At 54.5% G+C, this 13,863-nt stretch overlaps 1 protein-coding gene across 1 annotated transcript in view; it reads right to left on the bottom strand.

The window, feature by feature from the left end:
- Positions 1–8,159: 8,159 nt before the first annotated feature.
- The window catches only part of ITIH5 (inter-alpha-trypsin inhibitor heavy chain 5), a 69,892-nt gene continuing 64,188 nt past the window's right edge, over positions 8,160–13,863 (bottom strand). The window contains exons 11-14 of the mRNA XM_032881632.1: positions 13,482–13,535; positions 11,511–11,627; positions 10,041–10,418; positions 8,160–9,046 (exon numbers count right to left, since the gene is read on the bottom strand). Of these exons, the coding sequence (XP_032737523.1) occupies positions 8,766–9,046; positions 10,041–10,418; positions 11,511–11,627; positions 13,482–13,535 (830 nt within the window). The 3' untranslated portion in view covers positions 8,160–8,765. The remainder of the gene's footprint in view (positions 9,047–10,040; positions 10,419–11,510; positions 11,628–13,481; positions 13,536–13,863) is intronic.

The raw sequence follows: 13,863 nt of genomic DNA, 5'->3' as shown, positions 1-13,863 counted from the left end.
AAAATGAGGCCATGTGATGGGTCAAGGCCCTTGGGTCCCTGATGTGGGCAAAGATGCTCATCTCTCCCTGTCCTCCCCTCTTTGCTGCAAGCAGCTGGGGGAGGGTGGTGTGGGCCTGAGCCAGCAGGCCCCACAGCAGGGACGGGGCCTACAGTGTCTTGCGGGTCTCAGGTGGGGGTGAGGTGCCCCAGATGGAGGGAGGCGGAGGATGCGGGAGCAGGGGACACACAGGGGGGCCGCCCCGCATGGGCCAAGGCAGCAAGGCCCATTGCAGCAGAACCCGGCATAACCGCAGGAATCCGTCATCGGTTCCAGACCCCACAGGTTGTCCCCCTGTTTGCTTCCCCCATCGCCATGCGACGATGGAGGGTGTGCCAGCAAGGTTTGGGGACACAGGAGACCTCCAGGTGCTGTACCTCTGGGCACCTTCCTGCCCTCCTGCCATCCTTGCCCGTGGCCCCAGAGCTAAGTCCATGCGGGCTTCTTCCTTGCTCCCTACCTGCGTAGAGCTCTGTGGGGGCTCGCCTGTCCCCTCCCCAGAGACTAGGACACGTCACCTGCACACCTGCACGCTGCAGCGGCTGTGTGACAGCAGGAAGGGGAAGCGGCCTGAGCACCAGCCCCCCAGCCGGAGCCCCTGCCCACGGGGTCCGTGACTCATTAATCACATCCACGGCCGCTTGGTGTGCGTCTCTCCAAGGAGGGCGAGTGACATTTAAAAGCCACTGAGTGTGCACGGGAGTTCCGTGGCTCTCCGCCTCTGCCGTGTGATGGTTGTGGGCCGGGACCCCCTTCCCCAGCCGCTCGCCGCACCAGAGCTCCCAGGCCTGCTTCCGTGTCCCTCCGGCCCACAGCGCTGTGCCTCAGAGAGCGGCTTCCCAAGTGCTTTCTAGGGAAAGTGGAGAGAGACGTGCCTGGTGCGACCCTGTGGCCTCCAGCCCAGCACAGCCCCTAGCCCCTTGGCGCCTGGACAGAGTTAGAAAGCAACCCAGCCTTCCTGCCGCTGACCCCTGCTTTCAGAGGCTGTTGCTGGAGTCACCGCTCAGGCTGCCCTGTGGCCTCCCTTCTTCTGTCCTTGCCCTGTGACACACAGCTGACCCACTAAGGCAGGTCCTGGACGCGGGCTCCAGAGATCCACCCAGACTCACAGCAGAAGCCGCCTTCGTGCAGTCCAGAGCATCCTGGGTCACCAGACAAGCAAAGGCACTGTGGCCAGACTGGCCTGTGCTCCAAGAGCAGCTATGTCACGAAGGCGAGGCATTCGATGTCCCTGGAATTGTAGTTTTTTGGCACAACTAATTTTCCTTTATTTTAGTGTTTTTAGGAAGAATAAATAAGTTCCCGGAGTGGGGTGGCGGGGGGAGCCTAGGGGGCACTGTCGGTTGAGCGTCCGATCCTTGGTTTCAGCAGGTCATGATCTCAGAGTCGTGAAATCAAGCACCGCATTGCGTCAGGCTCTGTGCTCAGTGTGGAGTCTGCTTGAGAGTCTCTCCCTCTCCCTCAGTCTCTCCCCAGCTCATGCGCGTGCTCTCTCTCTCTCCAACAAATAAACAATCTATTAAAAAAAAGAATAACAAGTTCTGGGGGGGCACCTGGGTGGTACAGTCTGTTAAGCATCCAGCACTTGGTTTCATCTCAGGTCGTGATCCCGGGGTCCTGGGATAGAGCCCCAAGTTGCATCACTGGGCTCCCTGCTCAGCAGGGAGTCGGCTCCTCCCTCTCCCTCCGCTCCTCCCCCTACTCACGCTCTCGTTTTCTAAAATAGATGGGTAAGACACCTAAGTTCTTACATAAAATACTCCTACTTTTCCCCTCCAAGCTTCCCCAGTTCTGTAAGGCTAGACCCTGTGCCCGTGCCCCTTCCCCCGGCAGACAGAAAACAGGCCCTTCCTCTTCAAACCTGCATACATTTTATCTGGACCTTTGTGTGGGCACACAGCTTGTCTTTTACAACTAATTGCATGAAATGTTATCTCCAGGGATGCCCTCCACGTGGCTAGTGCCCACTAAATATTGGGTAAATGAAAGAATAGGCGAACGTGTTAGTCTTGAAACATTTTGGCTTCTGGGAAGGTTGCATGAACAGTTAAAAAATGTTACGGCCCATCAGTAGTACACAAAATTTTATATTATGTTTTCATCACAAGTTCTCAGAAGACTCAGTTTTAGTCTTCCAGGCAGGCTCAAAAGGCTGAAGAGGTTGAAAAAAATAAAGAGTTGCCCCCGGATTGCCAAGAAGAACTTTCAGTTTCTAGAATATTCCTGGGCTCCAGCCTTCTTCAAAAGCAAATACACTTGGCTTCTGAGCTGAGCCGTCAGACTTTGAACTGGTTCCGCCTTCCCCGTGGAAAGGTCTGTTTTTTCCCTAGCATCCATGTGAACGTGTGGGCTAGAAGCTGGCTTTCAGCATCCTATGGCATTTACAGAGCTGGAAAATTCCAGCAATGTCAGGCAGACTTCTAGTTGCAAATTTAACAGGATATGCATGTGTACCACACATATATTCGTTCCACTCAAATACTGGGACTACTGTCTTTTCTACATTGCCCTCATACGTTCCAAATAGTATTTATTTTTAAAGAGCATACAAAAATGTATTTATAAATAATTTGGTACTGATTGCACAATGAAATTATTGAAGTGACATATCAATAAGCTTTGCACGTGTTTCATCTTATATAACCAGAAATTCCCCATGAGCAATCAGGACATTGGGCTTTCTCTTACACAAACACAGCTGTTGTTTTGAGAAAATAATATCATTAACAGAGAATTTTTAGAAAGAATGCTGTGTCAATAAAAATTAATTTTAAATTGGACTCCTATGAAATGTATCACACACACACACACACACACACACACACACACTTTAACCTTTATTAGCAACGATTCAAATAGAAAGGACTATTGCTAGAACTTCTCTTCTTCCCAGGTCCCAAATACTTATAACAAAAACAGACGCTTTGAAGATAGAAAGTTCACTTCTATTCCTGAGTTTGAGCTGATGCCAAAATAACAGAAGGGACGTGTCCCCAGACGAGCGGTCAAGGCTGTAAATCTCTTTTCGGGCACCCTCTATGCAGAGCCAGAGGCTGAAGCAAGGAATGAACAAGATCCCTAGGGATGAGCCTGGAGAGGACCGACGGGGAGCCTGAGGGCAAGTCCCTGGGTTGGTAGGAGGAGAGAAATTCAGCAAAAGAGACTAAAAAAAAATTTGTTTTAATCACACAAAAGAAGCAAAGTGATCCAGAATTCCAGAGAGAGGACGAGGCTGACGTAGTCACGCGGTAGAGGTTTAAAGACCCTAATGGCTGGGAGTGGGCTGACATCAGGAAAGGGAGCGTGACATCTGACATAGGCTCCCGTCAACGTAGTGAGGGCAGAAGCTGAGCGAGTTAAGCACTTACGAGGTAAAAAGAAAAAAAAAAAAAAGACGTTTTGAACACCTCTCTCCGTAGCACGCCTGGGGCAGACACGAGAGAAAGCTGGGAGCTCAAGGCAAGCAGGTCAGGGACAAGTTTCAGACCAGAGGACACTTCCAGAGTGACATTTGGAACCAAGAGGACAGAATCTGGTGGGAAACAAGAGTCTGGAGATTCGAGAAAGAAAGAAAATCCCCGAAGCCCCCACCCAGGGGACGTGAGAATGGAGGTGGGCAGCGACGGCTGGCAGGAGGGGGCGTGAAGACGAGCAAGCCGCTTTGCTACGAGCCCAAGCCGAGGGGGGAGCCCCTCCTACAGTATTCTCCCGCAACGGGGGGCCAGTGAGGGGGCAGCTGGGGGGTCAGGGGGCCCAGAAGGTGGAGCGGAACACGGCATGTTGTGGAAAACACAATGCCAGCAGAAGCCCCGGGGACGGGATGGGGCACGGGGAGCGGTGGCTTTCCCTGGGTGTCCTTGGCAGCCCAGAGCGCAGGGCTGGGGACGGAACCGGCCCCCGAGTCCGGCGGAAGGCGGGTAGAGTAAGAAGGCGGCTGCCTCTCGGAAGATGCTCCCGGCCTCCCGACTCAGAGGAGGACGTTCTGTGGCTGCCTCTGCACACGCTCTGCCTGCTCGTGGGCAGCCCTGTCCGCCTCAGGACGGCTTCCCCACTGCCTTCCTGCCCTCACAGCGTGCTTCCTCTGCACGCGGGGCGCAGCCCACGGCCACGTTCGCGGACGGCATTTCCAGCGCTGTTCCCATCCTTGCATTCGTTCTACCTCCCACTCCAAACTGCCACCTCCCTGGAGGCAGGGGCTCCGTTTTCCTCTGGATCCCTGGGTCTGGAACACTGGATCTCCAAACCCACTGGGTCACCCAGGGAATCAGGTTGCACTGAGTACTTGGATGTCCGAGAAGTATCTTCATCTGCCAGCAGCAGATAAAGATCCTGGGGTCTTAGTGCAGCCCCTTCGTGTTACAGATGAAGAAGCCAAAGTCCGGAGGGGCTGACTTGACGCCCCGGCTCTCGGGTGTCTGCTGGTTTTCTCTTTCACGTGGCTTTCCAGCGCCGTCACTCACGTTCTGTGGCTGTGCTGGCTCTGACCCGGGGGTGCTCCATTCGGAATTTAACGGAGCTCAGCGGGGATCGGCAGGGCCCCTCAGCCCCAGAGGGGCAAGGTCTCAACCACGGGCTAGAAAGGCTCCTGGAGGAGGGAAGGCGCCCCAGAGGCAAACGGAAGAAGCAGCAGCAAGACAGTGGGGGTCAGGGTGTGGGAATGAGGGGCCAGAAAAGGAGGTGACAGAAGTTCTGGGAAGTGGGAATCTCAGGAGATAAGGGACAGAGAGGTTTCAGGTGCGCCTCTCTGTGTTTGACAGGCACGTAAGGCCGGTCCGGAATGGCCGCCGTGCATCTCCTTTTCTGCACCTTGTGCTGTTTTAACGTCCTTCTTCCCAGGTCACTCACTCCTCCATCTACACATATTTACGTGTCGTTCAGAAATGTCTGCAAGCAAGCAGCGCAGTTGGACTCGCCGGGCTCTACTTCTGCAGCCCTAACTCAAACGGAAACGGACTGATATGCTGTCTGTCTTTAGACAATTTGTTTAAAACAAAAGAAATAAGGCTCTTGAATGTGAAGTATCTCCTACCCTCCTTATTAAACGGACTAAAATAAATATTTAAAGTTACATTTCTAAGTCTTGGCTTAGCTAGGGTGCTTTATTTGCTGTTTATCTCAGCTGGACCATGTTCTCGGCGTCCAGGAGCCCCTCCGACAGAGGAGCATGTGTACATTCTGGGGAGTTAACCCAGGGGACAGAATTCATGTTTTGGCCTCAGCAACTTAGTCAGCTCAGGCTGCTGTTCCAACAATGCCACAGATCGGGTGACTTGGCGCACGTTTCTTGCTCACAGCTCTGGAGGCTGGAGGTCCGGGATCGGGGAGCCCGAAGATGGGGTGTCTGGTGAGGGCCTTCTTCCTCGTTCACAGACAGCTGGCTTCTTGCCGTCCTCGCACGACGGAGAGCAGAAAGATCCGCTCTCCAGTGTCTCCTCCCAGGAGGGCACTAATCCCACCAGGGGCCCCACCCTCTGGACTGCGTCTCCTGCCAGAGGACCTGCCTCCAAACACCATGACACTGGGGGTTTAGGCTGCAGCCCGTGAACTCTGGGAGCTGGAATTTAGGCTGGAGCCCGTGAATTTGCTGTAGCCAAGAGGTACATGTAAAGACGTGAATCCCGTCCCTCATCTACCTACGAGGGTACACGATTCAGTGGAAGACTTTGTGTCATGCCCGACAAAGTCAAGGAGGAGATCTTGCTGGCTTCCAGCGCCCAAGCCTCACCCTGTGGCTTATCTTCCAGGTCCCACTCCCTCTGGCTGGAAGTGGCAAATCCTGGAAAAGTCGGAATGAAGAAGAGAAGCACCCAGCATGGGTGGGTGGGGAACATCCCATCCATTTTATCTGGGAATGTGACGCTTTACATTTGAAAGCCCTTAGAGGGACCCCGCTCAGATGTTTCTCTTCTTCAGATGAGGGGTGCGGGGGATAGGGACCCAGGAAGGGACCTGCTAAAACCCCAGTCAGCTAACTTTTTGGACATGCTAACACCGGCTGTGGTGAGAACACGAGATTTACCCTCCAATCTCTCACTTAGCACCCTGCCCGCGTTTACAGGTGCTCAAGGGAGAGAAATGATAGACTATGAGGTGAAATCGAGGCAAAGCTAACAAAATGAATTCTGGGCATTCATCGTGGCCCTGTTCTACTGTCACGTAACGTGGGAAAAATCACTCAACTGGACTCTGCCTCAGTTTCCCCACCGGAAAAAGGAATTCTTCCTTTCCTCTGCGTTTGATTTTAAGTTTTTAATTTATTCCTTAATTTTTTTTTTTAAGCAGAGGATGAGAGAGAATGTGTGCCCAAGTTGGGGGAAGGGCAGAAGGAGAGGGAGAGAATCACAAGCAGACTCCATCCCGAGTGGGGAGCCCGACATGGGGCTCGATCCTATGACCCTGAGACCACGACCCGAGCTGAAATCAAAAGTCGTATGCTCAACTGACTGAGTCACTCAGGAGCCCCTGTGTTTACTTTTTAAAAAGCTTGCTACCCACAACACACATGACCAGCGGAAAGTACTCTGTTTTCCACTCAAATTACAAGGTCCTAAGTGTAACACGGCTGCGGAGTTTTTTGGAGATATCGCCATCTCAGGCCGAAACAGATCACTTGATGGTAAATAAGTTTTGCAGTAAAAAGAGACGACGAAGAGGAGGAAAAAGAAAAGTGCGATTTGTCTGAAGTAAAAACATTAGAATAAAATCTCAACCGTGATACTCAAAAACCATTTCTTCCTCTAGAGGAGGAGGGGGAGGGGTACCTCACAGGAATATCCTCTGCTCTCAGGAAGCAGCGGTAACTGGTGTTGTGTAGTAAGGGTCCTCCCTACAGTCTTTTCTTCTTTCTTCTTTTTCGAGGAAACTCCATGCCCAGCGTGGGGCTTGAACTCACAACCTTGGGATCAAGCGCCTCAGGCTCTCTCCTGGCAGCCCTGGGGCCCAGGCTGGACTGTGGGTCCCCCCTGAGGCCGCCGGACAGGCTGGGCCATCTGGGCTGGTGCTTTCGCTGCGCTGGCACGAGGACAGGCCGTTGAGTCTGGGAAGACTGGAGGCCCAGAACCCAGAGCGGGCTGGGTCGGACCCGTTGGGGGCCCGAAGCAGGGTGAGAGCGGGTCTCTGAGACAGAACCGAAAAGCTGCCCCCGCCCCCACGACCTCCTGAAGCCGCCTGGTCCGCCAGGAACATGTGGATGTCATTTTGCTGCTCAAATGCTCCCCTTGGGAGGGCGAACATGATAAACCACTTTCCTAGCTCCGAGTTCTCTCCCAGTGCTAAGGAGGCGGCCACATCGCGTGAGAAGCGTGCTCTGGAGTCGCTCCCGACAGGAAGAAACCCCCTGCGAAGCCGGCACGAAAGCTTTGATTCAAACCAGCCTCGCATTCCCATAGTCGTTTCTCTGACCCCAATCTTTCTCGCCGTGTGCGTCCCGACTGCGCGCCTCACCCAGCAAGGACCAGGCTCTGCTGAACCTTGGGGGCCCCAAGACAACCCAACAGCAAGAGCAAGAACTGGCGAGGAGGACAGGGCAGTGGGGGCCCCCAGCGCCACCCTCGGCCCTGCTTCCCCTGGGTAGGGTGACAGGCTTGGCACGGGGCCCCGCTGGAAGAAGGGTATCGTTCCCTGACCTCTGCAGTCCTGGCCACTGATTTTAACCTTTGCCTCGTGGCAGCAGATGGCCCATCTGAGTTCTGGAACCAAAGTGCCCCCTCTCGCATGGTCCACGGGATTTCCCTCTCCGAGACACGTGCAGGCCTCTGGGCCATGAGTCCACCCACCTTCTGGAAGCCCGTTCCTGGGAGGAGGCTGACGCCACACTCCGAGCTGCCTCCATCTCCCATTCCCAGCCTGCGAGAGCCCATCTGTCACCTCCCCGAGGACCACTAGCAAGCAAGGCCAGAACTATGACAACGAGGGGAGGGTGCCAAGTCGGACGTGGGCTAGCTCTCCAACCCAGACAGGCCAGTGAAAAACAGCCACGCGGGTAGTCCTGTTTATTAGCTTTACTGGAATAAATAGAAGCACGCCCATCCGCACCGCCCAGTGGTTTACAAAGCCCGTCGGACATCGGTATCTCGGATGCAGATCTTCTATCTCCGATGCAGATCTTCTATCTCCAACCAATTTTTCTTTTTAAATGAAAACTCACTTTCAAAGGCAAGATATCACAGCAGGAGAAAATCCTCTCCAAAGAAAAGGCTTAATTGTTTACAGTGATCAAATCTATGAGCTATTTGCCTGCCCGTGGCCGGGGCCCCATGAGGGGTCCCCCTGAGGCTACACATCTGGAGAAGACAGTGGTTCTAAGAGGAGGGATTCCTAAGCACCGGTACACGGTGAGAAGCAGAGTGCCCAGCCTTGGCCATCTCCACGGAGAAAGGGAGCTTTGTGGCAAATGTGCCGTCATCAGTTACGACAGGCGACGAGACAGACAAGCTGGTTGGTATGAGACGCAGTGTGACCTTTTCCCCTTGGAGCCACCATCTTTCTCTGTGGGATGGAGGGAAGGTGGAGGCAGGAGGAGGAAGTAAGAGGAAATGACAGTTCTGCTTCCGAGGCCTGACTCTACCCTTCCCTCAAGCAGACCGCGGACCTCCACGCCACTAACAGAAGGTCACGGGTGGCAGCTAACTGCCAAGACATGAGGATGCGCAAGCGACAGGAAGCGCGCCGCGGGGTCCCCGAAGACCACTTCCCTGTCACGCTCTCATGCATCCTGGCCACTGGCGTCAGAGTCCGCTGGAGGGTCTCGGGCCAAAGGACGTCTGTGCGTCAAAAGGATGGCTTGCTAGGTAGTCTCGGTACTCCCCGTCGATCAGTTTGGCCGCGTTACTCCTGGCAAACCAGCAGTCCACCTGCTCCTCCCCATTGTAGATTTTCCGCTGTTTCCAGACCACCGGGACCTGGTGTCCTTTCACCTTCAGGATGGTCTCCGCCGGCTCACCTGCCTTCGGGAACGGAGGGTGGGAGGGCTCCTCTGTGAGTCTGGCATCCTGGTTCAGGAACTGACCTGGGAGGACACAAAAACCATCGGGTCTAAGTCAAGCGCGGGCAGCCCTGCGGCGAAATAGCTCGTGTCAGTTTCGGGGCCTGGTGACCAGCCAGTGCACGGGGCCACCTGCGGGCGGGGGACGGATGCGCTCAGAGGCGGGTGTACCTGACTGCCCTCACAGGCTGCGCTCTCCCAGCAGACTCACACCTGTCTGCCTGCTTGTGGGGGTGCGGACGGGGAGTCCTAGGTTGGGTTCGCTGTGGCCTCCCCTTCTGGAAGCCGGCTGCTAACGCTGGAAAGCTGCCTAATGACTCATCTGGACAGATAACCACTGTCTCCGTGTGAGCTGGGAGAGAGCATGGGCCGGACAGGGAAGGAGGCTGGGGTCTTCCCTCTCCTCGAGGCCACAGCCCCGCTCCCAGACTGTGTCTCCGGTGGGTGTGGAAAGCGTCAGTTAGGCCGTTCCTGATCCGCACCCCCAGAATTCTGTGGGTCAAGTGAGGGCACGGCTAAGGCTGCAGGAATCCCGGCCCACGTCTGGGCGAGGCGGCTCCTGCTTGGCAGTCCAGTGGGACAGAAACACGTCCCGCTCGAGTGCCAGGAAATCCTGCTTTCTAAACTGGGCCCTGGCGGCAGCTCACCCTTTACTTTTGGGCAAGGGGCCCACATGGGCCTGCACGTCGAAAACAGCCAGAGAGGACTGCCTGCTGCTCAGGGCGGGGTGAGGGACTCACGCCCGGGGCCGGGCTGGGGACTGCCCTTGATGGCATCTCCTTCCCAGAGTCAGGAGCCAGACCTCAAGAGGATGACCCCCGAAGTCTTTGCTCACTTTTCCAGAAGGCCAGTGAGAATCAGCGGATGCAGCCCCTTCCCATTCTAGAAAGTCACCAGGGAGCGAGGCCTGGAATTTCATGACCGCACTGCTCAGGCGAGCTAACCGTGCTGGCAACAGCAGCCTCACGCTGGGAAGCTGACTTCTGGGCTCTGAGCCAGCGTGAGAGCAGCTGCCTACCTAACAGTCCGTGGCAGTTGCCAGAGAGGCCTTTGCTGTTGGCGATGTAGAAACCCAGGTGGTTTCGCTGATAGGGCGCCGGCTTTTTGTACAGGTGAATGAGGATGACGAAGGCAATGGTGCTCTGGATGGTGACGGTGACGTTGGCGTTAGCGGTCACAGACACCTCCAGCCCCCGACTCCCCGCCACCGCGCTCCGGTTGCAGGGGAGAACCAGCCTCTCCCCGCCGTCCAAGATGACCCTGCTGGGTGTGATCTCCAGGTAAGACCTCTCGGGCTTGTTGACCAGGATGGTGATGGTGCGGAAGTAGGTGCGCTGCTTCTTGTGGCCGCTTGGGGGCGCCGGGGCCCCAATCAGCTCTCCGTTCACGGTCACACCTGGAAGGCAGAGGGGACAGGGCAGTGGTTAGGGCACCGTCTGACCCGCGGGAAGGGGCCACTTGGTCCTGCTGGATGAGTGAAGGCACGCATGTGTGAAGGTGTGAGAGACGCCGTCCCCTTGTTATCGATACGTTGTACCCGGGGAAGCAAGGTGTAGGCTTGTCCTCCCTGGAGCAAGGGGAACGGGGCAGGGAGGAGAAATCCCAGCCTGAGCAGAAGCCAGGTACGGCAGCCTCAGGACTCCGGGATTCTCTGGCTGTTTCCCATCCTGGATGCCATCCTGATCACAGAGATGCCAGGAACAGCCCCTGGGAAGGTGGGTGGCTCCGGCGGTGGGGGGAGGGGGTACAGTCAGGCCCCCATCTCCCTGCTGAGCCTGAGTTAGGACAAGTTGAGATTTAGGTCGAAAGCTAGGAGGAAGCCTTGCAAGAGAACAAGGTAGGACAGGAGCCCCAGGACCACACCTTCCATAACTGCGTCACACGTCACCTGGCCTTCAAGAAAGGCATCCTCCTGGAACCGAGAACAGCCACACGGCCATCCCTCAGGCACTGCTACCTGCGTGTGGCTTGAGGGCTGTGTGCATACTGACCCCTTTCAGCCAGCCCCTCCCCAGACTGCAGGGGATCAGAGCCCTGTTCACCTCCGAGTTCCGTGCACACAGAGCTGGGGGCTTCACGTCTGCACTGCAGAGGAAGCACGAGGGCTGGTTTTAGGGCTCCAGCCATCCCACTGTGACGGTTTTGGAATGGAGAGACGTGGTAACAATAACAGATCCTGAATCTCTACAGCCCCTGTGCATTTACAAAACGACTTCGCATCTGTTATGGAATTTAGCCTTGGCAACAGCCTGGTGAGACTGGCAGAGCAAATACCACGGCTTCTGGGTTACAAAGCTCAAGTCAGAGCAGGGCTTCCAATGTTTGTCTTCCTGACTCCAAGCCCCACAGTCGACTTCCTTTAATGAAGCACTCACAGTCCTCAGTGAGTGTCTGTGATGTACCCCCTTATCTCCGTGGCCGTCTGTCTCAAGAACAGAGGGGGGCAGCCCTACCTACATTACCCTTGCCCAGAGGTCACAGAACGTACCAGAGTCCGCGTGATCAGAGACGAGCCTCAGGATGTCCCCCGGCTGCCCATCGATGTTGAAGCAGACGGTGAGCTTGCTCAGGGGGAAATCCACGACAAAATGGGGATCTCCATCCACTGCCAGACCACCAGGCAAAACCAGGAGAGAGCGAGAGAGACAAGACATTTATGGGGTGCCTTCTGTGTGTACACACTCCCTTCTCCTGGCTCATGCACTGTTTATTTCACCGGTCACTGATCCTCGACGTCCAAGTGAGGAAGGTGCCCGGGGGTGAAGCGACACATCACCGTTACATGGTGTGCGAGGTGCGTCCGTGAACTCGGGTCCCCTACACCCAGACGTGATGATCCTGTCACCACACTTCAGCTACCAAAAATCATTTCCTGTCTCCTCCGGCCGCCCCAGGCAGGAGACGTGGATGCGAACCCTCCCTCTCCTGTCACCGGAGCGCCATGGGGTCAGACATCCACAGTCCCTGTGTGACAGTGGCCACCAGCAAACCCGACCGAGGGCGGTGACCACGAGGGGTTCAGAGACACTGGGAGTTAGGGAGGATGGTCGGCGATGGCCGTGAATGTCCCGCCTCTGGGGCACTTGGACCTCAACGCTCTCAGAGTTTTGTCCACAGAGGAGACCATAGCCCATGGCCCGTCTCTGGTGCTTGTGCGTTCCCCTCATTTTCGCCTCTAGTCAGCACGAACAGCCTTGCCTCTTACTGCACGGACAAAATACTTCCCGACCGTCTACATCAACTATCCCCCTTCACAAGACCGGAGAGTTAGCTTCTTTCTAATTTTTATGCCAAACACGGCATGTTTCTGAATTCCTTTCTGTGTTCCGTGCACACGCACGTACACAAGCCTGGATAGAGTCAGTCTTTTCAAGTCACAAGCAAATTAATGTCCTCAGTGCAACTGCTAAAAAACCAAAACCCCTTCCTATTCCTAGCATGACTCAGAAAGGCCCAGGAAGGAAGCCAGCTGATCTCTCTGGGACACGCCTCCAGCACCCCATGATAGACAAATACAAGATACCAGTCTTTTGTAGATGAGGAAAAAGCAAAAAAAGACACCCATAGGCGACCAAAGTCCTGGTCCATGTTTTTGGTACCCTTTAGGTATGACTGTAACTACGTGACAGTTCTTTGAGAGTTTCTTGTGATCAGACCACATCATTTCTACTCAAATCATCCAAATCCTTTCACCAGGAAGGGTGCTGCTTGTTTCAAACAGGGGAGGAGATGTCTGGAACTCCTTACTCCACGCAGCATCCAAGAGGAAAGTTTCCTCGAATTCCACAAAGCATGTGTGTGTTCAAAAGAGTTGTGCTTGCCCCGTCAGAGACCATGTGTGTCCTCCCCGCCTGGCTATCTCCAGAACGCTCCTGGCACGTCGAGCACATCAGCAGCTAGGCAGTAAGAGACTTACAGAGGAAGATGTATACATTTCAAGACTAAAACCCCACCTTTGTGTTGCTGTTCCATCTGGATGCTTATTATAATCCCAGGAAGCTGGTCAAAGGAAATTTTATGGTGTTTCTATTTGTCTTTCCCTTCTAAAGCCAAAGCTCAACATAATAATAATAATAATAATAATAACCTCACATCACAGATACTCGTTCCACTGTGAGCTGAAGCACATATATGTCACGTCTCTGAAAAAAGTAACTTCTAAACTCAGTCAAGATGCAAATGGGCCTCTGCTGCCCGTCTGTCCTGCTGTCAGCCCTGCCAGGCTCCTTGGGGAGGCAGCCACGGTGTTTATGGTTTCCTGACCGCCCTGGTTCTCAGAACAGCCTCCCGCCACTGCCTTTTGCTCAACGACTGTGGGTCCTGTATTTTAATGCCAGTTAAATATTTGTCTGTACAGTAAGAGGCAAGGCTGGGCATTTTAATGCCAGGGAACTCTGGGCCCTCCATCTGGAAAACACCTCAGCCCTCAAGTGACACACAACCACATTCTTTTCTTTACCTGAGGTTTTGGAGACTTTAATTCTTGGGCTGTATGGTTTCTGGAGAGCAGGTCCTAGAAAGAGAAGAAGCCCCACTGTTATCATTAAGGAGGATGAGATGAGAGGCACAGGCAAGAGGTTTGGGGTCAGTAAAATACAACTTTCAAATGCAGTTGTGCTCATTTAAAAACATCTCCTGCTTAAAGAAGGAGCTTGGCCTCACAAGGCGGTCAGGAAACAAGCGAAGGGGTACCATGTGAAGACTTGGTTATTTTACTCTTCTATAAATCAGATTGTATTCTTCCGGTCTAGGGTTTCTGCTTGTACAGGAAGGGAAGGCGCCTGTCATACGTAATGAACAGTTATGGAATCTAGGGTCAGGGTAGAGTTGTTTAATGGGTA

This window comes from Lontra canadensis, unplaced genomic scaffold (assembly GCF_010015895.1).
Source record: "Lontra canadensis isolate GAN:19392208 unplaced genomic scaffold, GSC_riverotter_1.0 scaffold76, whole genome shotgun sequence".
NCBI classification, from domain to species: Eukaryota; Metazoa; Chordata; class Mammalia; order Carnivora; family Mustelidae; genus Lontra; species Lontra canadensis.
Note: the sequence above shows the minus strand (reverse complement) of the source record. Positions and strands in the feature narration are given on the sequence as shown.